General features: G+C 39.7%; 1 protein-coding gene across 4 annotated transcripts in view; it reads left to right on the top strand.

The window, feature by feature from the left end:
* Positions 1-26,665, top strand: part of LOC108671169 (patched domain-containing protein 3) — a 72,095-nt gene that overhangs the window by 34,299 nt on the left and 11,131 nt on the right. For 2 of the 4 annotated variants that reach the window (XM_018158662.2, XM_018158660.2), the window contains 2 exons: positions 14,211-14,966; positions 15,501-15,832. In XM_018158662.2, the coding sequence (XP_018014151.1) occupies positions 14,296-14,966; positions 15,501-15,832 (1,003 nt within the window). In that variant the 5' untranslated portion in view covers positions 14,211-14,295. Of the gene's footprint in view, positions 1-10,253; positions 10,529-13,278; positions 13,320-14,210; positions 14,967-15,500; positions 15,833-26,665 lie in introns of those variants that run through there. The other 2 variants (XM_018158658.2, XM_018158659.2) reach the window with 2 other exon arrangements.

Raw genomic sequence — 26,665 nt, 5'->3', positions numbered from 1 at the left:
ATAATTGTCTTTGAATTTTATTCACGCGACCCTGGAGTTGCGATTATTACGATTTAAACTTTCGACTGTCGGGTTTTGGAAAATATTTTTTTAATTAAGTTTTGAAAGATGAATGGACGTCAAGTTGTCCAAACATGGGACTGCTTCAACTATTCGCACTAGTTGGCCTGATCGTCAGAAAACACAAGGTTAAGTCTGCGCCAGTCCGTGGTGGTAGGAAGTAATTAACGATAACTTGTCGAGCAATCATCACAACTTCTGTTACCTGTGCATTGTTACTGACCAGTTTGATACAATCGCTATATCTAATTAATCCTGTCTATGGTGATAATGAATGAAATTTCAAAATATACGAGCTACAATACAGGATGAAAATTGACAAAGAAGAAGTGTTCTCGATAGTTTATGAGCATTTGCTGGTTTACATAAACGGTAAAGTTAGACGTTTTTCGATTATACTGATGGTTCTGATACCTTTGTGTGCATACGTTATCATACGTCGGGGAGTATTGATGGTGCATAATGCAGAAAAGCTCAGTGTGCACAATGTATTGCACATTATCACGCACACTACAATAGACGTACGGCGAAACGGCGCGCTTCCGGAACCTGCAAGGTCGCCTTCGTCGTCTGCAGGTCGCCAGTTTTCCGACTCGATTCTTTGCAGTATCATGACTTGGGTGAGTTACGTAACTTCAACGTTCTCACGAGCCTCGTCATTGGCCTCAGCAGCCAAGAATCCTGAACCGGTCAGTTAGACGTGACAAGATTGGTCTGGGACCGAATGGTATCTCAACTGGAGGTAATAGACTACATGTACTTATTCGTGATTCAACATTTTTACTTTGTCTTCAACAGTGGCTAAAAATAAAGTGACTTTTTTCTGGATATTGGGATCGAATTTTCATAAAACTTGGTCAAGTTAATTTTACTGGTGGAGTTCCAATACTGCCAATGTCAACCTAATCCAGAGTTTGCATTCTTAACCCGCGTTGCTCATTGTTATTTCGATGTTTGCGGTTGTAGTTGTAGTTAGTTTGTTCAACCACAATTTAGTGTGTTGAACCGAATGTTCGCCCCCCACAACTAACTTCTGCATTTGGGTTTCTTTAACGCATAAAAGTTTTAAGGGAACAGTCAACCTCACGGAGCTTCATGGAACTACGCATTCTTAAATGGAAATACGATGTGCTACGTTGCAGGCGTAACAATTCTCATGCGGCTGTCGTGTCCCGATTGTGTAATCATGAGATCCTGGACTGTTCTATAGCAAACTTTGTGGCCCGCCTCATCGAACTGGTAACAACAACTTGTGTTGCAAGGCAGCTTCACCTCGCATTGCTGCAGAGAGTTGAACCACGTCCACGTGAAGCAACGTTTTGCCCCCTTTCAAGAACTCGGAGCCGGTTTTGCTCGGCTAGCCAGCCATATTGACGCCAAACGTTCCTTTTGAATTCCCGTCCATGATCGATGGCGATGGACTAGTTTGTAAACGTTTATAAGAGTCCTTGTTAATATAGTGAGTGGCCGACTAAGAAATCCTTCTCATTTGAAGTTCGCAGAAACTTTTTGGCCGAATTGATGGTGGCCAGAGATGTAGGTAATCTCATGACAGCCAAAAACACGGTAAGAGGATTCTCTCTGCGTCTGCAGGGTGTTGCCACTCGGACAAGAACGCTGCTGATGGCATGAACTGATGATCATATCTCGTATGTATTTCTTTTTGAATGGCTCGGTTATTTCTGCAATCTATGAAGCAGTTTATGGGAATTTTTAGGTGTTAACTTTTTACAATCGATGAATTATCAAGGTTCAGAGGCCAACCGAAACAGTTTATTTGGACGATGAACTTTTGGCACAGTCTGAAATTTCACCCTCAAAGCACTACCGATTCCATATATTTACTATAAATTGATCGAGCCCGCAAGAAAATTGAATTTTTTATACGAATTCCTTATTTGTACTAAAACTAGATGCTCACATTTGTTTCAGATTGTGATTGAATTAAAGCTGATATTATAGGTATTATATTGAAAATTTTCCCCTAATTTTGGCTCGAGTGTACTGGCCACTATACTAGATGCCTTTCATGTCATACTAATGGCGGTTTCGTGGATTTAGATTCTTTCATTTGAAAAAGACAAGCATTATCTGTCAGTTTCCAACGGTGTTTATTTGTGTTGGATACGGCCGCACCGGAGCTTTGTGTGTAGGGCCAACAGCACAGTATAGTTAACGGCGTAGGTCACCCGGTACTTGCGGTCAACGATCTGTTGGACTGAAGCTGCGCCGTCCAGCAGATAGTTTTTTTCGTCTAGCCTTGTGATGACCATTTCTTAGTTATTGAAGATCGTCGTGAGTTAGTCAAGAAGACGCCTATAAATATCTTTAGATGAATCGTACACCCTATATTCCATGGAGCAATGTGATGGATAATTTCATGATATAGGAAGTTGTCTTTCATCTAAATTAGTCTACATCAGTTAACGCTAAAACCATTTAACATCATGCGTGGTGAAAATTAGTAAGGAATTTATACTTTGAGTGAATCGGTCCTAAATTAGCGGTATAAACATATTGACCTTGCATCGTATTTTTTTGCTAGAGTGACCCGTTTTTTATGGTCGTCATGTATCAGTGCATTTCCCATGCACTTTTTATGGTCGTCATCAGTGCCTTATTTTATGCTATTTTTCATTTGATCTTGCTCTGAATGCTGAACTTTTTGCTTTTGCAAAAAGTACAGGAGTATTCATGCATGATTTTATTACTAAATATTAATCGATCCCGTTCGGTGCTTCGGTTACACGAAAGCGTCGTTATATGGATGCTTACTTTGAAATTTGTCTCTTGTCCATCGCGTTTAGACACTTGATTGTTTGAAACTCAACTATTTTGAAATAGGTGCGTGGACATGTTGTAGAAGAGCCGTTAATTATTCACATTTCGATGGTATTAAGTTAAGGAAGAACTTTGCGCAATACTTTTTTTAGTTTCCGTAAATCTAATTGTTTGTAATGCTTACAGTTTGCTGAGAACACAAACTAGTAGTCAGCTGGTGCGCCGGCTGCCTAGCCGTATAGCGTTTCTAATATTTCAGCAATAAATAAAAAACCTGTTAGCTTTGCATCCTGATAATTGGAAACTACGACACTGGTCCGCATTATGGTCTTGGTCGTTTCGAAGAGATCCTGGATTACGGAATACAAAGAAATGCTTGACAAAAACTAAACAAATTGCTGCCTATATTTTCTCGGTACCTTCCTTGCAGAATACAAAGAAATGCTTGACATAAATTCGCATCTGCACTTAACAAAATGCTACTGATATTTTCTCGGTACCTTCCTCGCTTAAAATACCGTTTTCTGTGCGTGTTGCCATCAGACATTTCAAACGAAAAAATACGATTCTTGGTGAGAGGGACTGTTTCTTTTTGCAGCTTGCTTAGTAGTTTTTGTGCATTGAATTGACTAGAAACTCACCCGACGACCGTCAAGGCACGGGTCACTGCAGATTTTTGTACAGATGCAATCGTGACTTGGCAAGGTTGTTATATTCGCCTACACTCAAGCAATGAGGATGAATTGGTATCAAACTTCTTGAATGGGAAGTTCCTATAACTTTTGGTATCCGTTGGATTTCGCAGTGCGCTGGATATTGGTCTTATAATTTTTGGGAGTTCTTGTTTTATCGATGATTTGTTTTTTTATTCAGTGAATTAAAAAAATAACTTCAAAGCACTAGAAAAAATGATCATGACTGATACTTTTGAAAATAACCAACCAAGACTCGGTTTACTTGACTAGTCTTGTGGCTTGATTCTTGAGATTATCTTTGCATATTTTGATGGAAGCACTGAGTAGGTTACTATTGATCCTTATGACAATTCTCAACGCGTAATTTATGTTTATGAAGTCCGGAGTATTCTTCTAAAGTCTGCCCATCAATATTCAAGCCAGCCATCGCAGTGGCAAAGAAAGATTTGTGGCGAAGAAATTTCAAGTGGAGAAGAAATTTTAACCACGCCTCGACCAGTGACTCGCTTATGCAGCTGTACAGAATCCCTGATTCCATGAACATTTAAACTTAAGTGTCGAGAAGGTCGATCGATTTTGAAGGCCTATTCGACGCTTACGCTGAAACGTGATTGAAATTTGTTGATTTGGCATTCTATGTTTTGAGTGGTTTTTATGTACATGATCATATGATGGCTTGCTGTCGGATTAGATTATTAGCGACGTGATGGAGATCCTTGTATACTCATTGTAAGTGGCAGAGTGGAATCTATCAAAAATGTATTATTGTACGGTATTGCAGATTCTGTTAGACATCATAGCTGCTGTAGGAATGAATATATTTTTGAACCAAGTGTCATGATGGAGGCTGCCGCCGATCTCAACGCCCTGATTTCGAACCGAGGTTAACCGGTAACTTAATGCTTGTTGCCATATACCCGTAGTTAGCCACTTGGTTAACTTCGGTAATATTTGTCAACTTTGTTGCGGCGTGTTTCAAGGCTCAGTTTAGTGAGATTCACGTACGTTTATATAGTTGTGGCTCTTCAATCGTATTTTTTTAAGTTCTTCCCTACGTGGCCCACCATACATGCGAGAGGTCAGAAGTGCATCGCCTGAACCTGGTAGCGAAAGTGAAGTTATAAGTTGAACTTTTTACCCACGCTTGCACGTTTGAGGTGGATGCTGCACGTGATTCTTGCTGCATTCTCTACACACTTCGTTCCTTATTACATGTACAAGTTCCACTTCGTTTCAACTAGTTGACAAATAATTAATATTTTATCCAGAAATGTTCATTAAAGTTCACAGGAATTGCTGGATTCTTTTAAGACGGGTCCATGCTCTATATCTCGCATTTGATGCGAGACTGTATAATTTGATCATTAAACGCACGGGAGTATTAGAAGTGAAGTATTATTACTTTACCCTCTACTTGGAATTTTTTCCACTACAACTCTACCAAACATTTCTACAACTCAATGCCATAAGATTCTATAACTTTGTGACGAACATTTTATTACCTAACTCTGGAAAAACTCATAGAAACCCAAAACCCTCTCAGTCCCAAAAACCCCCTCGGAAACTCTTGTATATTTTCTGTACTAATTTGTAAATGCAAACATTGGAATCAAGAACAGTTGCAGCCATATTTTGTGTTGATGTTTCAAGTGTCAATTAATTATGAAACCTTTACATTGATCAGTGAACCTGTTTTTTTTTATTGACAGAATGCAACGCTTCCTTGTTGGGAAAATTTTCATGTTCATGATAGCATTTTTACATTTTTCAAATGAGCAAATTTTATTGACATCTTGGAATTATGCGACACCTTTCAAGGTAATAACAATAACTGGATATACACGAGCTGAGTCTGAAGCTGTACCAGTCTATACTGACACTACATACAAAAGTAGGTTGAATCGCGGCGTAGTAATTATTTCTGTTATTGAGAGGGAAAGTAAGAGGCGATTACCACGTGTCAAGGAGGCGCCAGGCGACCTTGCGTTCCGACGTGTTCAGTTGGGCTGGGGATGTCGCGCCCATTTTTGTTGAACAGGTTCTTGACGCGTCGAGCAAAGCACAAGACCTCGAAGGTTCTTTAGCGTAACTTTTTGTGTGCCAATTTGTTTCCGAACAGGCGTTTCTGTAATTGAAGCTAGTGACAAATCTTTTTGTGCTCTAAAGGTTATTAACGCATTGCAGTTCTTTTTTGTATAGAAGTTGTCGTTGTGGAGTTGAGTCTATGAGGTTGGTCATCAATGAAGTTTTAATTTCGTTCTACCTGCACTGACCATGGCGCATTGCTTTTTGGTTCACAAATTTTTAGTACGAGATACCCTGAAGCATTTTAGAACTATAGAGCACACTCTTGGCTATTTAATATTTTATAGATGTTATTGGGCGTTCACTTGTGCTTCCAACAGATCGTGCAGACGCTGAGCTTCAATCTAATTGTCAGTTACACTGTTGCCTGAGCTGGGTGTCTTGTAAATAAATTATAATAAATTCGAATTAATTATTGAATTGATTATTAATAAATTTGCGTAATTTTAACATGATGGGTTAACAAGAATTAGAAAATTTGAACCAATCCTGTGCATTCCACACCCTTGCTAACTTTTTTTCAATGACACGATTGCCGCTGCAATAGATATGCTATTAGTCCTTGAACTCGAAAATTCATCAGATCTAATTATGAAATGAAAACTATCATTGGTTATAACTTCGGCACACAGCTCGTTTTGGACTGGGGTGTAGTTTGCATGAATTTGTTAATTCAAAACATGAACTTATAAGATTAATTGATTCACTAAGCTTTCTTTCCACCGCTGAAACTTTGATTCCTGGGTTCACTAATAAAATTGCATTCATATTTCCATCCATCAGCTCGAATTCGGAGCGAAGACTTGTATGTTGATTCTCCAGAGAATTTTCATTGCTTGTACATAAGTTGAGACTAGGTAGGAGGTCCATGAGCGTTATACCAAGTACCCGAAGGTTGCATGCACAAACGAACCTGTCCCGAAGCCGCTAGTGCTGCACCGCATCTTGGGCAGAAAAAGTTGAGCGTTGGGGTATGTGGTACGTGACGAAAGCCGCATCGCCTCACCGGTCTGAGTTTCAAGGTTTTCTACGATGTACGTCCTTCACTGAATTTTTTTTTCTATGGCTTACGTGACGTATTTTTTAGTTTCCTATTCATTGCAATCGATTATGGTACTTATACCGGCTCCTTGGATATTTTCTGAAGTGTAAGGTTTCGTATATGGTTCGATTACAACTCGATTTATAATACAGATTTATTTTGATAATTTATGGGAAAATGTTATTTGCACGGTCGAGATTTTGCCTGTAAATATTCTACCAAATAAGCGATTCCTTATTCGGCCAATTGTTCGGCTCTTATTTTGTCCGTGCAGAAAATTTATCCACAACTTATGATAATTTTTGCGTGTGAGTGGCTACCAGAAGCCACAAGTTTAATTCTGTTTTACAGCCATTCAACGTAATAATTGCGGGATGGAATTTTTTTGACAGTTAACCATTGAAAGGTTTAATCGGTTTTTTGATAAGCTTTTGAAGAATTCTCCCTTTCGTTTAGTTATTTTTTCGCGTAATTCTTAGTTGGATGATCCAGCATGATCCTTGAATAGAACAAATTGATCCTTATACTTGCTAAAGCTAAACTCTATTGACCTCTTGATAAAACGCAATCTTCTCATCTTGTCCTAATGGTGCAGTTTTTGCCGCATCTCGATTTAGTTGCATTTTAACCTTGCGGGCTGCGGCTGGTCCAATCGGCGTTGGTCGCCACGACAGCCGCCACGTATGTTCAGCGCCTCGTTGTGATCACGTGCCTCGATACGAAGTGTGTGCCATTTTTGTGTCCCATATGAATTCACCAAGGAAAGAGGATACTATGACCTTTTGAATGAGCCTATCTAACCATGGTTAGGAATTGCGAGCGCCTGATATCTGTCCGCGTGTCAGTGATAGCTCATTTCAGTCATAATATGACTGAAATACGTACGCTTTGGAGATAATTCCTCGTCATAAATTAAGGTGTGAATATTTACTAGCTTTTCCATTCTTCAGTCAGCATATGCGTTAGAAAATTATAGTTGAAGTGAATGCATTTTGATTGAAAAGATTTTTAAATACCAGTCTGCATTTTTTTCCTCCTTGTAAAATCGAGTCATTAGGGTGTCACTTCAGGGCATTGGATCGCTGAAGTCCTGCCGCTTCCGGTTGGGAGCAGAGCTTGAATATGATGAACTGACACTGGACCCAGCGAAGCTTGCAGCGGGTAGATATACATAATCGATTTGAGGTAGTCCGAAACGAGAGCAACAGGCTTGGTCCCGCCATGATCCGTACTCGGTACTACGGACTGAGTACGAACCATGGCTTGACCAAGTAAGGACCTCCTCGCGGCCGCGCGAGCTGTACTGAGTACCACTGACTCACTGACTCAGTAGTCAGTACGGCTTGCGCGGCCGCGAGGACCAGTTATATTCAGTAGGCGGTACGCAAGCGCCACAGTCGGCATGGCTGACGACTCGTCGATTGTTATTGTGTGCCTCTGTGTGGAGTGTTGCATCGATAGGCAAGGCTGGAGGGACTAAAATGACGGTTCCTACCAGAATACCCTGCTTAATGCGAGGCCACTTCTATTGCTATTCCATTATTATGAGCTTTAGACGGTTTATGTTCGTGATATTGCGTTTGCTCTATTAGTATTGCGGGATTTGTTTTAACGTCGCATTTTTGGTCGACCCAAATTTTATTCTCCTTATCCTTACTTACTCTATCAATATTTTGAACGTAATAAAGAATTACTAATTACTACCAATGTCGCATATGGGGGTCATTATAAATTAATACATGCATTGTTTCGATTCGTAATTTTCGTTTCTTGAAATTTGCAAATTTATCTAGTATAACTATAGCCCAAGCAATTTCGATGATAATCTGTCGAGGATTACCTTTATAACGTTCTAAAAATTCAAATTATTTTTTACGTAAACGAGGTTTCAATTGCAGCCAGTAGCTCTGAGTGAAGTGCGAAGAAGGGTTATTTCATACAACTTGTGCGCCTGTAGAATTTGTTGCGTTCTGTGCAGTGTGCACTGTGCATTACTATCGACGGATGTAGGGCTCTAGGCGATCGTTGCTTGTGAGACGCCGCTGCACTTGAATGAACTTCGCTTAATGGTGACAGGACTTCAGTGAATTATTCAGCCGCAGTGAACCGTTTGACCTTATCCTTGCTTCCTGCTTACTACTTAGCCAACACTATCTGACATTTCAATGTACAAGATCCGTTTAATTTGTTTTGAACTTTTTTTGTGGGAACTGAAATGTGTTGAAAAAATTAGACGATAAACATTTACAATTGGAGAGAAAGCTCACTATTACAATTACTTTTAATCGAGAAGTCGGACGCTTAGCTACGATTCACTGAGTGGGAAAGATATCGATAAAAGAGCGAAAATAATTTCAGAAAATAAATCGTTGGCGTGCGAAATCATATTTTTGGCAGTAACGCATGAATCGATTGAACTATTTTTTTATTCCTTAGTCTAAATGCCGGAGTTCTGATCAGATCAATCATGTTTGCATTCTCGAGCTACAATCACTAGTTCATTAATTGTGAATGCGTATTGGATTTGAAAAAAAGTGCGTGGATCAATTATTGGTTACCGGAACGTTCCTGAAAAAAAATTATCTGGTCCAAACAAGCACATTTAATTACTATAATTACTATCGCGTCATTAGACGCCGCATCCTGGTTCTAGACGGGATTTTTTAAAGGGACAAAGCCACCGATGCACTGCACAGCAAATACAAGTTGCTACACTAGTTTCTGTTGAGGTAGAAAACTTGTGAGATCAATTGCGCCCATGCTCTAGCCACTGTAAACTCCTTCAGCAATGTCAGCGTGTAGGAATTGTGCTGTATGATAAAATTGAGCTTAGTCGTTGGAATAAAACTCCCTTATGAATGTGTGGCCGCTCGTGATCTTTCTTGTATGAAACTCACTTGGGAGACGCGTCTTTTTCAACGCTTTTGAAAGAAAATTGTTGGTTCTTGCATTGATTACACATCTTTAGTGCTGCTTGATCGAGGTGTCCTGCACAGATTATCCAATACTTGACCGTTGATATATGCTAAACCTCAATTCACATCTTGAGTCTGGATAACGTGTTTGAAAAACTGCGCTGACAATAGACTGTGACGGAACTAAAATTTCAGTTAGGTTGTTCCAGTGGTTAAAGTTCCGAGTACCTACCAAGATTGGAGCAGAGAGGTGCTGGTTCGATCCCAGTTCTGTGCGCCAGTTTCTGGTCAGAATCGGCAAGGAAGCCGGGCGGTTAGGCAAAGCAAAATTGTAGCAGTGAGTTGCGAGTTAGACCGCAAAATGCTGTGAATGTTCTGCGATGTTCAGAATCGGCGACAGGCCTACGGCCTAATAAACGCTGAAAACGCTATTGTATTGTATATTGTATTAAGTGACTCAGCGTATTGAACATTACCTGGGAAGTTTGGTGGTAGATGCTTTTCATGGTATAGGTTGAATGAGTTAAGAAAGTTGTCACTGATAGAATGCACGCCATTCATTCGAGAAGTGACGTTTCATTTTTGCATTTCATTGAATTGTACATTTTAAATTCAGATGTAAATTATTTGCCCCTCTCTTTTGCCGTTTAGAAAGTTGATACAGTACTCTTTGCAAGGAACCCCATTACCCCAATTTGAAAGGTTTGAAATTGTGGGATGTCTCCTGTCGAGAGTTGTGAGCTTGAAAAGTTTACGGAAGGCCCAACTCCCAGGAGTTCAGTCTCTTCTCCATGCCCTTCAGTAGTTCTTCATAAGTCTTCCTCTGCCTCTCAAACCTCCTCCCCTCCTCGCTCTTCCTCCCCTACTGCCTCGTTGGTGCCCACCAGTCCAACTAGCTCTTGCAAATCCTCCCACGAAAATTCCCCGCTACCTCAGGATGTTGAAGATAGGTGAGTGTCTTGAAGCTTCGTGTATATCTGTTAACTTGGTTCTTTTTTTATTAGGATTGCATTTTCGATCATTAATTACTGGAATTATTTTCCTAGGAATAAAGCAGAGCTCTCGATTTCGAAAGTTTGGTTAAAGGGATAAGAGCATAGCTTGCAAATCTTTGATATTTTGACGAACAGCCACCTAACTGCATAAATATGCGTGCAATATTCGGCATAAATTATTTGAATTGTCCACCTATTTCATCTATGGGCAATAATTACGCTTCCGTTTCCTGTGACGAATCCCTAGCGCCAACTGAACGACTAACAACGCCCCCAATCATTATTAGCACCCGTGAGTTTATTACACTGACTTTAGTTCCATTCGCAGCAGCCAAGTATATAACCAAAACCTTGGATTAACTTGAGATCTTTTTTTTTAAAGTCGAGGATCGCTAACTAATAATTGTTCGTTAATAACAAAGCGATTATTTGCACGAGATTGAATGCTCAATATTATGGCACTTTTTTTACTGAATTTTGTCAATTTCTTGATAAATCCCTTGTTTACATTTGTTCGTTTTAATCAACACTCAACAAGCTCCGCTTTTTCGCTTCATATTTTGCACTTGAAGTGTAAAGTTCTCAATCGTACTGAAAATTGTTTGCTCTGTCAAGTAAGGATGGAACTCGGCGCTGTCAGTTAGTTTCATCTTCTAAAATTTAAATCAAGCGACTTGCTTGGGTTTTCCAGCCCATCGTTGCCTTGGATCAAAGCATTCGATAAAACCTGTTGCTGGTATTATCCAGTGCTGTCCGGTGAACGGGAACGTTAGTCTGGAATCTGGTAATGTTATTAACCTTTAGTTTCCGCCTCTTTCCGTCTCAATGTTTGAACCGGATGATTTGTCCGGCCCAGACTCACCATGCTAGTTTTTTTACGACTTAGTCGGATGATGACGTTGATGATTATGTAACCCTCCTCCAATGATGCCGTTCCGTGAAATGTACACTCTTATAGTGAGAGATCTAAAAGTTTCCAGGCATCGGAAAATTTGTTAGTTTTTGTTTCCTTTAACTTGTAAATTATCAAGTCATGTCAAGGTAGTCCTGGTTACTAGTACTAGATTGTCGGAAGTTATTTCTCGTTTGACCGCGTATTTAATCCTGCTATTCTTCGGTTCTGATTTTCATTATAAAGGTGATTGCTATTTCTTGAAACAACTATTTTATTAAACTATCAGAACTTTTTCCCATGCAATGTTATTAACATTTACGCTTACCTTTTCGCTTTTTTTTGCTGTGCGTGCCGGCCAAGTCGTCTCTCGACATCACTGGTGTAACGAAACCGGTTCATTGAGTACTGACATTGTTGAAATTACGAACTTCAGCGTCAAACATACTGCGCCATGCGTGAAATCGGAAATGTTGGTTGCCAGTCGCATTATTACGTAATGGCTTACTAAGAGCAGTACTGTGGACGTTTGTGGAGACCTTGAATTAGTCCGAGTTTATTAGTATATTGTAAGAGTATCAAAATATCCGAATAATATACGTTGCGTGCAATTGCCAGAATCGTCTTAGAAAATATCAATTACTTTTTAGGTGTGATGGCGGACTGAAGGTTAAATTGCTCTCATTGCGATTACTACAGTGGCCAGGAGGACTGTGGATTTGGGTGTTGTTAATGCTTCACTATCGAACTGAACCGTAATTGGCATTATGTAACGAGACGAGTTTTACAGTAATAATTAAAATAATGAAGTATCTTTTTATTAATTGTTGCTCATATTTTATTACGGAATAGAACACGTTTGCCGGTCGGCTGCAGCACAACCTCAATTACGAACTGTTATATTTCTGGCAGCCGGAGGCCATGTACCCTGAACTAAAGGAAGTCCCAGTGAAGAACCGCTGTGGTCGCCATGACTTTCAACCACTACCGAAGGTCTCCGAGGTGTGCGAGGTCATGCCGCGATCGTCGTCCCTCGATTATTATAAGAAAGGAAGTTCATCTGGACTCATATTCTTTCTTAGCATCTATTATTGGCATATGTGGTCTGTTCCTATTGTAGGACGACCTCGATACACAGCAAGGCTATTGTACTGCTTGATGCAGCTGTCTTCTGCATGAATAAATAAACGTAGAATATCTAAAGTGTGACTTAACGAATTAGATTTTTAATATTGTTCTTCTAATGCTATGCATCAATAAATTGAATGATCAAAATAGTGATTTTGTGCCCCGTGCTTGATGATTAGTAGTGAGTGCTTCAATTTAAGTTTTCAATACCTATACCACTCGTATTCCCTTTACTTTGCTACCGTCGTTTGGCTTCAGTATAAAGCAGAAGTAATCCATTAAAGCTTTTATTCGAATCCTTTATGCCTCGGATACTATGGATGATGCGAGTTATAAGATTAAATTGGTCATAAGTTGAACCCATTAAAAGAATATTAATTTTTGGGTATCTATTTCAATTTGCCCGTTCGATTCTATCACTTAGTTCTTACTGATTAGAATAATGTCATAGTGATTCACAATTTTTTCCAATGAGCAATGACTTAACAAACAATAAAGCACCAATATGTCCATGGATCACGCAGTTATTTGTTTGTGGAGGTCATTCTGGTCATATCAGAAGATTACTTGAACAAGCCAAGTCATGATGCCCAATTGTCACGGACACACTGCAGCCCTGGGTACAGAGCTTGCAGGTTTGAGCTATAAGACGGAGCGGCGGACTACAGACCTCTGTAGTCCGCCGCTCGACCGCGCTGCTGCTCATCGATCCATGGAGGCTCAACAGTGCGTGTCCTTGTTCCCTTACATCACTTTGTTGGTGACTTCATGGCCTTTGATATATACGAGGATGCATAAAAATGAAAACCTTAATGTGTCTTTTTAAAAATCTGTTCCCCCTGTCCATGAAAGTTTCAAATGGTAATAGACGGTCAAAAATACTGACCGCATATGTTGAAAACTGTAGATTGTTAACCATGATGTTGATCGTGTCTACTCAGATTATGAGCTCAATCGTACAGATTCTGTTGTCATGATGCTTGACAGGTTCTTAGTTATATACTAAAAACTGAACTTGTTTTTATGCCGCGGCTGTTGAGAGCAATGCATGCATTCATGTCGTAGCACTAGAGAATGAATGACGCGTTTTTGATTTATTGTAGAGTTTCTAAGATTATTTTAGTGTCATGAGCTAGTTTGAATCGCAGAAGAAATACAAAGTGTCAAATTTTTTTAATGTAACACGCCGTCGATGTGATTTTCTTGAATTCCAGTTATCTTAGAAGAGACGCAGCTCTTCGGTGCCCCGGCGCTGATTTTGCCTATTTAAAATGCCAGGACCGCAAATATTTCGGCAGAACATCGGTAGTTTTTTTTAGAAAGACTTGAACTTCGTCCAGTGATTACGAAAAAATGCCTTTGCGTAGCTATCTCATTTTTTCTTATGTTGTCGTTCTTGAGCGAAGCGGTTTGAATTTCTTTCGGGCATTGCTAAAATGTTTGATGAACTAAATGCCGCTCTGTTCCGCTCGTATGAACTGCAGATGGGCGAAAATTTTTAAATAATTTTTTTTATCACTTATTGGGGCTTCGTGAAATACCCTAGTACTAGGGTATTTTTTTTTAACTTCATTTATAGTGTTTTTGCATTACTGATAATAATTTTTCTTCTGGCAGGATTAACGAGAAGCCGCGGTGGGAAGAGACCGGCGCTGCCTTCGGGAGGTCGTCGTCTGAAACAACACAGCCAGTGAAACGCAAAATGGGGTGGTGGCTGGAAAAATTCGACTCGTTCCTGAACCGATCTTTCTACAAATTAGGTGCCAACATCGCTACTAACACTGGCTACTACATTATCATCCCCATCCTGCTGACTGCTATCTGTGCCACAGGCTTCCAGAGAATCCAGTACGAGGATGACCCGGAGTATCTTTTCGCTCCGACCAATGGCCGCGCCAAGCAAGAACGTGCCGTCGTCGAGGAATTTTTTAAGGTCAACTTTACATGGGACTTTCATCCAGCTCGCGTGACCAGGAACGGACGTTTCGCTCGCTTCATTATGGTGGCTAAGGACAACGGATCTTTATTGAGAGAGGAAGTCTGGAATGACATATCGACTGTCGATCAAATGGTTCACAACGTCACGATTGCCGAAGAAGGCCGAAAGTTTCAGTATAAAGATCTCTGCGCCATTTGGGGCGAGGAGTGTTTCGAAAACCAGGTTCTTGACATCGGGGAACTTATCCCCGAAATAAACAACAACACCTTCAACTTGACCTATCCGTTCATGTTGAACCCAAGGACCTTCGAATCGTACGTTTTTCCGTTCCACTTCGGTGGCATCGAGACGTCGAACTCGAGCACGATTGTGTCCGTGAAGGCCATCACTCTCTATTACTGGATCAGGACGCAAGATTCTCGACAGGACAGGATGTGAGTATCCTTCAAAATCGTTGAAATGTCGAGGATCGTGGATCGAAAGTAAATCTATCATGACGGGAATACGCTGCCTCACCGGCACGTGCATCTTTTCTTCACTCCAACTTTGCTCTTGCTGTGTCTTTTTAAACATTAACCGATATTCTAAAAATATCTGTTTACAAGGAGACTTTTATCGTCCCAGCATTAATATTACAATACCTTTGAACGGTACATGGACTAGTTTTTGGAATAAGCCGTTATTAACCTACAATTGAAATGGCACAAAAGTTGATAGTCTGAAAATATAGGAAACAAGAGCACGTTCTTCAAAATTCTATTGAATTGTATATAACTGATTTTTTGCTAGTCTTTGCAGCTTATGTATGCAAACACCGTATCAGAAAACTGCAGGACATGTAGCAGTGTAACGAATTAGGCGCGGCGTAAATTTTTATTTGTACTTGTATATTAGAAATGTTTTCTTGTTATATATATTGTGAATGTCAACCTTTCGAACTGATAACATTATTTTTCTTCTCGTCGCAGGGGTTCACTTTGGGAGAAGCAGCTGTTGGCTGATTTCAAGGACTTGGACATGGATAACGTTATAGTTACGTTCTTTACGTCCCGCACGCTGGAAACCGAGCTGGAGAACAACACCCATTCTGTGATACCTTACTTCGGCCTCACCGTGGCCATCATACTCGTCTTTTGCCTCCTCACAGTCATGATGGGCGACTGCGTCAGAAGCAAGACTTTGCTTGGGCTCGCTGGCATCCTTTGCGCTGGACTCTCGTGCGCTGCGGCTTTCGGACTTCTCATATATATCGGCGTGCCCTTCATCGGCATCAACATGGCGGCGCCTTTCCTCATGTTGGGTGAGTATCCTTTGATAATTATTAAACGACTTATTTATTTTTGCAACAGATGTTACTGATGATTTATATCGGTCGATACCAGGGATCTGACATGGAAATCACGATGAATAAACGTTGTTAAAACTAAATACTTCGAATCAATCTTGTTTCAAAGTTGTCTCCTTACGAGAAAAAAATCTGCCCTATGAAAGATGTCTTTTTATCAGCTAACGCCCAAATTAGGAGTGGATGAATAAATTCCATAAGTTTTTGTGAAAGTGTTACTAGATTTGTTATAGCGATCACGGTTTCACTAGTTAAGTGGCAATTTAAGTCAGTTGAAATGAAGGCTGGTTATCCTACCGAAATCGTTCTGGATATACATTATTGTGCTTACGTTTTATTTATCTATTTTTTACAGCAGCAATTCAAACTCCATACAATATTGTATTTGTGCGGAGATACAAGCAAGGACTTCACAATGTCACGTCGATATTTTCTGCGTTAATGATCACTTCTTCGCGCAGACATCGATCTAACGCCGTCATCATCTTTGGTCATGATTGACAAATCTTAAGCTTTGTTTGCGTGAGTGACGTGGCACGTTTTTCTCAAGGTGGAACCGGGGGTTAGGCCTGTTGTGTAACCTTAACCGTGCCTCCTCCTGGAGCTCTTGCGGTCTCGTAATCAATCGAATCTGCTAGTGCCTGGCTTTCCGGTTTATTTCGGTTAAAATGGTGTTGGTACGTATGCGTCAATGATGTGTTTAAATTCAAGTTATTAGTTTCCAGAATCAGCGTGTATATTACTAATCGGTAGTGAAATGGCTATTAAATGCGTCTTGAAAGGAAAAGACCTGAGTTCGCCTCGGATTTCTTAGTAGGAAATTCGTTCTATTATAAACAGAAGACCAACAATGTCAAAAGCTTCCAACGGCAAGTTGTTGGAATAACTTTCATATTGATCGAGATCTGTAATTCTGACACAATTGTGGAGAGAATAATTTTCAACAGTCATCGATAATTGTATTTCTATGAAGCCACAGACTTTGCAATAGACACATGCATGCAAGAATAGAGTACGCTTAGCTTAGTCGATTTCTGCAGGGTTGAAAAAACAGCATGATGGCAATTATGTAAATGTCATGCCTACATGATAGTTAGTATTACCAGAGTTGTGTAGCTTGTCATAAGATATGACAGCTATGAGAATCCTAGTCACAATTTCCAATTGGCTGTTGACCTCTGGGACTCGTACCGGATACCAGCCCAAAACAGTAGGCTAACTTTGGCTATGTCAACTCGCTTTGGCTATGTCAACGCCCCTGCCGCCTCTAGCTATAATGTGCGTGTAACACAGGGCAGTAAATTGTTCCCTCATTGCAGCAGGATACGGAGCCACATACTTGGTTGATGTCCATCGGATTTAATGAAAGTGCTATATAGATAAACTGCAAGCTAACACGCGCTGTAGTGGCCGCTTGCAGTGCGGGAAAGCGCAGCGTTAGAATGTGATGCAATACGGAGACCATTATTTAAGCTTCCCGCCGTTACAAAAATTCCGGATTAAAAAGAGTCAGTTGCGTTGTGACGAAATTTCCTCTTGCTTTATTGAACTTCGGCTTATGTTGACCAATTTACCACCTTATGTCCACGATATACTTATTTTACTTACCGATTTTGTTAGTTCAGGAAGAGCTAACTGTTGTCATTGTAAGGGCGATTGTAGTTGAAACCCAACACGTTCAAATTTCAGATATTAATACAACAAAGCAGTTGCATAAAGCTTCCCACTGTTCGAGAAACCGAGGGATCTCTGCTGGTCATTGAGAAGTAATTAATGAGATTCAGACACGAACTCAGCGATCTCGCATTATTCAACAGCGAAGTTACTACTTTCATGTATCTGCTTCTCTTTTAGCATTGTAGCATTGCATTCATCTTTTCCATTTGATATTCTATTTTGGTTCCTCTATTTGTCACAGGTGCTCAAGAAGTGACTAACCTTGACTAACGATTTTTAAAATCCAAAAACCAAATCCTTTGCTTTTGTATGAAAATGCGCTACTTTACATTCACATTTATCTTGACCCCTCGACAAAACAAAATGACCGAACTAATGTTAGCAGTTCGGTCACTTTGTTTCACATAAATCCAATTTCATTTGATTTATGTGAAAAAAAAAATTTACTTGCGTGACGTTGGAACCCACACAGTTCCTGCTACCCAATTATTTCACAAAACTGGGAACGAAAGTCGCACGCAGTATGCGACAGGTAACGCAAATCAGCGACGGGTAACGCAAAGCAGCGACGGGTAACGCAAAGCAGCGACGGGTAACGCAAAGCAGCTGTGATACCTGTCCTATGCGACAGGTAACGCAAAGCGTTCCCGTCTGACCGCGCCGTCTTGTACAGAGGCGACCAAGTTTTTCTGGCGCTAGCGAGCTGAAGTCACGTGCTCCTGCTTACTCAGAACGCTACAGATTAACATCCCAAATTAAAAAGTTTCAGCTGACTTTTGAGGGAAATTCCTGTTGCACGTTGTAGATAGAATGACTGCAGCCGTTGCACTAGAATGGACAGAAGTCTGATTATTTAGATATTAATAGTAGTCCCACCTTGGTTTCGTGAACTTGAATACATGACCCGCTCTAATTCTAACCTATAGAAATTGCGGCTAATGGGCTTCTTCAGTTGCCAAAAAACTTGATTTGACCCCATCTTTAATTAACATATTAGCATGGTGTATCATACCTTATTGTGGGTCGAAAAAATCAGCCAAGACTACTTTAATTTGGTCATTAATTAATGAATTTAAGCATTCGCAAAGACTAAGATTTTGCGTGAATTTTAAACAGATTTATAATGTGGTTCTAGGATTCACAGATTTTGCTTCGAAACCGTATTATTATGACTGCCCACGTAACCTCGTCTGTCGGTGACGTAAATACTCAACTGTACCTCCTGCGAATGTTCGATCGCCGTCAGTGCAGCGCCCTCCCGCTCACGGAATGATGACTCGCAGACTTCTGTGTTGACGGATCTAAAGACGGGGTTTTCCATTAGTAATGTACATACTAAATATTTTTTGAATCTTGTGTAAATATTTTTTTTGCCTGGGGGAATCTCCTAATTTTTTACTCCAGTGAAAGGACATCATAATGGCGGTCTTTTGATGAGTGATGACGTAATTGTTATCTTTTACCACGAACTTGTCAAGCTACCCAAATGAGATTACATTTGGTTGCAGCAGGATGATGATGATGAATCTGCTGCACCGTTGAGGTTGGCTCGTTAGATCTTCAAAATTACGCTATTGTGAGATCTTTATAGCGGCATGCAGCAATTCGGCAGTAACGACTACAATGCCGACGGCAAGTTGTGCCGACGCGACTCTTGGACGTAATTTCCCCGCCGATCGTTTCGTTCAAGCTATTAGTCATGCTGCGCATGCCTCCGGCTACTGGAATTTCGACCATTCAACTTCCACGCTCAAAATATCCTCCGCATCCATCCTGCGCAGATGCTCGCAGACTTCTTAGTTACGCTTGCATGCTCCTTTATTTAACGTTTTTATCGCGGTTCCTCTTTCCTGGATTGCTTCCTTAGTAGTAAAATACCAGCATCAGGATTCGTAGAACTGGTGGCTCGTACATCTTCTGGAAGCGCGCATCATTTGTCTGTCAGGAATGCCACAGTTAGGTACTTCTTTGAAATAAAGCTGAAGGCACAATGCTTTTTCACTAACGTCGTTCGACTGCCTAGCTAACGTTTTGAACTATTTTCTTTATTTTAGATTAGGATTGGACTTGTCTTCATCCGAATTTTAATTTTGTCTACCACAGACTCTTTCATTGATGGCTCCTTCTACTCTCTTGACTTAGCCGACGACATGTCACTGACCGCTTGATGAGGAAGAAGGTTTAACTGTGATAACACATATTGCATATGACAACTTTTGCACGCTGAGTTGAGTCAACCGTTTCCGTGCACTGCCATTTGAAAGCAAAAATGTTGATAAGAAAGTCGGTCGTGGTCAAGGAAACTTTTTTCCTGTACCATATCTTCTAGAGGAACTATTAAAATGATTTATTTGGCTTATAATAAGAGTTTTCCTCCGTCTGTTTTTTGCTTGCTACTGAGCCTTAATAGGAGCCTATTCGCGGTCAAATTACAAGTACATTTTTTTTTTACTTTATTTCACAGTAAACCTCACATTTGCGTTGTGCTGCATCTGGCGCATCAAGGTACTTGATAAATTTGAATTATTCGTGTGTAGATTTAACTTCTAAATACTTGGCACATTTTTTTGTGAAAATCGTTGATCTTTTTGAAACAAAACACAGTTCTTTCAAGTTTTATGAATTGATTTTTTTTAAACATCTATGTGTTCGTCTAACTGTTTATCATAGATCAATTTTCTAGAACCTATTAATTTAGGTAGATATTAGTCAGTTAGTTTACTGTTGATGTTGCTTGATGCATGCAAAGCATCGCTATACCTCTTGGTATCTCCACCTCTTAGTATCGGCTGTATCGCTACTTATCGAAAAATGTCCTCCGCGTATTCAGATCGAGGTCTTGTATATTGGTGCACTATAGCTCAGGTAGCGAGGATATGGTCTTGAAAAAATATAATGCACATATCCATGAAGTTACATTTATTTGTAATAAGGGTTGTAGTTCAATTCAGTACATGCAAGAAGCCTGGATTTTACCAAATATTTATTTACCCATCAGCGTGGTACTCGTACTTTCTGACTGAAAAATGAGGTTATGAAAAAAATGTATGAATTTTTCATGATCCTTATTTATCGTATGTGATTTGTACTCTAGCGACGTGCAGAACCTCAATTTTCATGCAACTGCAGATGACCCTCGTAGTATAATATGAAGTCTTGGCACTCGCTTACCAAAATGATGTTAAGTGGTTCTTACGGAAATCTTTGAAGCCTACACGAACTTGAACTTCAATACTCTAGAACTCTGAGGAGAAACTGTTTGAAGCCTACACGTAAGACGGCACTTCCAAAGCTTCCAGTTGAGAAAAAATTGCGTCTACTTAATTTAGGTTTGCAAGGATGCTTCATAAATCTACGTTAGAACTATTAATAGTAAATTTGATTTGTTGAAAAAATGCAAAACTAGCTAAGACATAAGCGTTTTATTTAATTCGCTTCGAATTTCATTATTCTTCATGGTTGAGACGTGCTTATTCTACGCTTGCATTGTTTATTTTTAAAAAATTTCCAGAATTCTTGACAACTTAATAACTTTTGGTTCTAGTTTTCTAAGCGTTGATGACCTTGTCCTCAGACGAGATCAGCATTCACTTTGTAGAAGACCATTCGTCGGTGGAAATACCTGCGTATTATAAGGGCAAGGTCAGCCACTATATTTCCTGGGATTGAACATGTGTAACGGCACATGGGAAGGAAATGACCAGCTTGACCGAAACGTTACCCAACTTCAAAATTTTCTTCATTTAAAGATTCACTTCTAATGATTTTAGCCACGCTTGAAAATAATTTATTTTCTGTTTAGTTTCCTGTTGATAACATTTGCCCCCTTCCCCATATTGCTTGAATTGACGGTTATTTTCCATACAGTCAACGAAGTGAATTTGTCATAAGTGGCCTTGAATTGCGTGCTGAAAAATGACTTCACCACAGCAATGACCTGCAACGTTGTACAGTAATTTTTTTTACAGTGGATGATGGTTATTTTGCGTTGTGAGGTCGATTCTACAAGCTAATTTTAATATACGAGCATCTTCGACAATACGAGGATCAAGAATATGCATCATGCAAGTGTGTGCTCCTGAAAATTTTTATTTCTTTTACTGAAATTTCCATAATCAGCACTCGTGAATAAACTTACAAAGTCGATAGTTTTACCTGCGCTTAAACCTAGCCCTTGAGCAGTCCTTATGAGTTGCATTTACAAGTCTAATGGCTAAAAGACGAAAAATTCTTGTGTTCATCATACCTTGCATTTCTCACTTGTGGGTGGAGTGGGAGTCTCATTCACGTGGCGAATTCATGTGAACGTAAGTTGACTTCCGCATTAGTATTAAAGTTAACGTCTATTAGACAAGCTCACGACATCAAAGTAAACAACGGATTAGTATTACCACGTTCAGATTTATGATACGTTTTTGCTCTCAACTATTTTGACTACGTTGCGTTTCGTTCACGTTCTCTCAATGACAAATTAAAAACGCTTCTTGGAATTTTTAATTTCATAAATTTGAACGTGTAGATTTGTATTTTCTATTTTCGTGCGCGACGCTAACTAAGTCCATCAATTTGTTGGCTGCAATCCTGCTTCATTTGCCTGTCACTTGCGGCGGCCAACGAGGATTTAGGTTATGACCGCCAAGGTTGTGTTCTGTTGAAACGAGCCTTGTCATTGGCTATGACGGTAGGAGGCACTTGCGTCAAGCCAAAGAAACTAAGTATCAAACCAAGCAGTGATATTCAGAAGCGTTAAGCCGTGCTTTACATCATTTTCCCCTTAGCCTTCATTGCTTATTATAGCCTAAAAGCAAGAAGTTGCATCTTGTTGAATAATACTGAACTATCGTATCTGTTAGGCGTCAGTGAAAACTGTCAACTCACTCTACAATAATTGTGTGAATTGTAGAGCACCTCCTTGTTAACGACAATAGACATAGACGTTTGTCTTGCATAGAAGCTAGGACAATGTTCCCGTCTGACAATACTATAGTCCTCCTACACAGGTGTCGACTCTGCAATTTTTTCTTGTAATAAACGGCACTGAAAGAACAAACATTTTGCACAAACACTATGTAATACGACGCGGTGATGAATATCATGGGTTTGGAACTTGATTGTTGATTCTTTATTCAGTCAGTCGGCGTTAATTCTTTATTCACGCAGGAAAAATTTTGGATTCAAAAGCTCAATTGCTTGCATCTTGATAGATTAAATTTCATTGAAGTCAGACCATACGGAGTGTTGTCATTTGGATGTATTATTCTCTTCGAGCAAGCTTCTTTACATGTTGGGTCGAACAAATAATTTACAATTACGTTCGGAATTTTTTGTCTACACGTTTCTAGCATTGAATTTCACGAATGGGATGTTTTTCAATAGAGGTAACGATTATCCTCGGGAAGTATTGTCCAGAGATAATTATCTCCCGGTATTCTCGGAGCTGCAATTGTTTGTGAAGGTGCATGAGTGGCATTTTCATGCAGTGAACTGAGCTTGAGAGGAAAAATAATTGAAATTAAGGCTCATGCTCCTTCCCTGTATACTTTACTGTTAGTGCCCATGATGATGGTAGAGAAAAAGGGTGAAGCCTTGAAAATCTGATATCGGTGAAATGGCGATGCATGAATATTCATACACGTTGACTGCATAGCGTATGTGATATTGGCCCCATGGTGCAATGCTCATTGTTTTCACCTACCTTACGCGTGTCACGGCCGTAGGCCCGTAGATGTACGTCTTTGTAACGCCGCTTGTATAGGGCGTACAAATTATACAGCTTGCCTTGTATATTATTAGCAACTTTTTGTATAGTGACGAGCTCTTTTAGCCACTATATAGCTATATTCCTTGCATTTTATCAAAGTCATTGAGTTATATTTATAGATATTAGTGAATAGCTTTCATGTGGCCTTGGCCACTGGCGCTAGACCGGGTTCTTAACCTGATTTCCGGTGTTTTCGGCATATTTTCCGTGCAAGGTTATTTTGTACAAACTTTGTATTTTCATTAATTATTGCTAGGATCATTTTGCATGCTATAAAAGTGAACTGGTAATGAAATGATATGTTATCTGTAAATTAACATTTCCACCTTAAGCAAGACTAATGAACGCCCACAATGTCTTATAATTGTTTTTTCGCGAATGTGTGGAGGTGTTTGCTTGGATGTTGCTATACTTTTTTTTCAAATGCAAACTTCTCAGTCTCACTGTCATCCCCTCCCCCTCGTTTCTTCAAGTTCTGAATAGTTTGGTTTGCAGAAGCTGCACCATCACTGCCGTCAACAACGTGCGGTTGGTCACATAAGTCTATGAGTTCTTATAGCCGTGACTTGCATGTCTGCACATGGCGGCGGTGGCGGCTGCATTACAGACAAAACAACTGCATATCGAGGCCGAGTAATGGAATTTATGAAAAATTATATGAATTCGTAAAATTGGAGAATGAATTATAGAGATTTATTGCGAGATCCGGTTTCATGCGAACATTCATTTCTGAAGGTTTCGTTAATACGTACAACATTTATTTGAGGGTTTGGTCTTAGGTTTCGGAAGATTGTCAACGAGTCTATTCTTTCCGCCATGAGAATGAATTGTTAGCGGAAAACTAAATAGATATGAAGAAATTAGCGGACGTACCTACACTGTCCGGGACTTTATTCTTAACTTGTACCAAGAGGAGTTTTAAATTTATCCACTCGCCCCTTAATTTATTCATGCATTCAATCACGATCTTCGGAAGTTTCAATTCGTGTAAGTATTTGATTTTGTATAATACTTGCCCTGTGCTCACTTTAAATGCTTAGCCTCATATTGTTGGACGCTATTTTTTAATGCTCATCACCGCTTGTAATGTAATCAGTGTTCTTAATTTATTGCGTTTCCCGTATTACTTCGCTAGACGAAACACCTCGACCGTATTTAAGTTGAATTGCAAGCCAGATAAATTCAACCTCAAATCCTACCATTGGTTAATCTTTTTTACTCGCTTTGCTTCCTTATTGTACGCCTCCCACTTGAAGGCGACTTCGCGTTTTAATGTATGAACCAACATTCATCTCAAGGTAAAATGAAGCCATATATAATTTCTCAACTCTTTATACCTTGGTAAATGTTAACATTAGCCGAGTCACGCGCTTCTGTGAAGTCGATTCCCATATTTTTATTATATTTACAACCTAGGTTATTCCACTGGTACGTGACTGTTGACTTTTACTGAACGGTTCAAGTTTACTATTTGTCTCGAACAAACTCTCCTCACACTGAATTTCAATAGCAAAACTTTGGAATGCGAGGCGAGGCACTGTACTGAAATCCCCGCCTTGTGTGATTTGGTGATGCTGCAGTGGTGTTTTAATTGCTACCATGGAAGCTGGTTTACCTCCAGTTGGTGCTGCTGTTATTGTGTGCGGCATATCTTGCCAGAAGGCAAGATAAGACCATTCATTATACCTGGTATCACATCAAGTAGGGTTCATCGGCAACGACATGCCTAGCAGTAACCTTTATACTTGTTGATATGCGAACGTGGATTTTTTTCATTGCATTTATTGCTAAAGAGGAGAGATGTATTTTCTAACTTTTTATTGGCTCCTGAGTTATTAAGCATCATGAGAAAACTTCGAAAAAAATCGTCCACTTTACTTTTCAATAGTGTTAAATCTCAGTTGTTTTAATCAATCAAATTTTAGCGTACTAAATGAAGATGACCTTTCTTTGCTACTATCACGGCGACTTTGTTTCCATGTGGGTATTCTTAAAACAGTGGCTGTCGAATTTTTCAGTTTGGTTCCTAAAATATCGTGCTTCATTAGCATGTGCTACCTTCTTCCTACACGTAATCAGTTTTGTATTAAATTTTCATCCCCCTCGTGCGTCTTGTCGGACTGAGAATTAAACTAGATGTCAGGTCCATCTTGAATAAGGACAAAAAATAATAGTATTGGCCTGAAAATAAATATTTTCTCTTTGCCCGCCCGGCTTCATTCGACTTGCGAAAATATCTGCCCGAGTTTATCTCGGCTTAAATTTCCTAGTTAATCAGCTTGTGTTTTTTCTCGCTAAACCCACGCCCGTACGCGGTTATTTTGTTACTTGTGACGCATATAAATGTTAACATGTGCTGTGTTTTTTTCCTAGAACATATATTTGGCTGAATTTATTGTCCCAAATCAGATGCACTCAAACCCCAACCTTGGATTGCGTGTGGTTAGACCTTCACTTGACCACCAAGGTTTATTTTCTGCATGTATAAATTTATTTTGGTTTGCCCCCTTCGGTTTTTCGAGAACCGGTCTTTTGATGACTGATGAACACAAACTGAGTTTCGAGGACATAGACTAACGAAACCAACTTATCTGTCGACAAATGTAAATAATGAAATGCATTCATTCAGCGAAAAGATAAAACCTATCATTTGCACAAAAAAAGTGAAGTCAAGGAAACGAGGCTGGGAAATGTGAAGTCTAGAGGTCGAAAATTAATAACGAAAATTAACATCCATTTCGCACGCCAAGTGCGGAATGGAAAATGGCATCAGCTGCGGAGTATTCTGCGCGATGATCCCCGGATGTCCGGAATACGTGAAGCGCGAACCTGGGGAAAAAGCTTTTCCGATGCGCTCCACAGAAGGTATGAGGTTATATCGTACTGTTACGTAACTCTTGCGTCTCGACATAGCGAAAATTACGAATAAGTTGATCATTGTTTGATTTACACCGGCGAATTCTCGAAATTATCTGCAAGAATAAATTGGAAATGTATATTGCATGGTACGCATTAGTAGTATAGCTTGGAAACGCGCCTTGTAATCTTGAACTTGAGCGAAAACTCGTAATATTCACGAAAGTCACGCCGTTCTTAAACTATGCGGACCTCAGAACGTATGGAAATAAATGTCCTCCATACTTGTGTTCAAACTCTTAAAAAAGCCATTAAGTTGCTCTTGTATTATATTTGCATGCATTCGTACGGTTACGTAAGATAAAGCTATTCTTATACCTAATTTTTGAAGACTTGAAATAAGTTAACTGGCGATGCAGCTTCCCAATATATGCCTTCGTATAAATGATTAGTGATTTTTGTTTAAAAAAATGCGCAAATATTGATCTATAGGA

This window comes from Hyalella azteca, unplaced genomic scaffold (assembly GCF_000764305.2).
Source record: "Hyalella azteca isolate HAZT.00-mixed unplaced genomic scaffold, Hazt_2.0.2 contig5956, whole genome shotgun sequence".
NCBI lineage: Eukaryota > Metazoa > Arthropoda > Malacostraca > Amphipoda > Hyalellidae > Hyalella > Hyalella azteca.
Note: the sequence above shows the minus strand (reverse complement) of the source record. Positions and strands in the feature narration are given on the sequence as shown.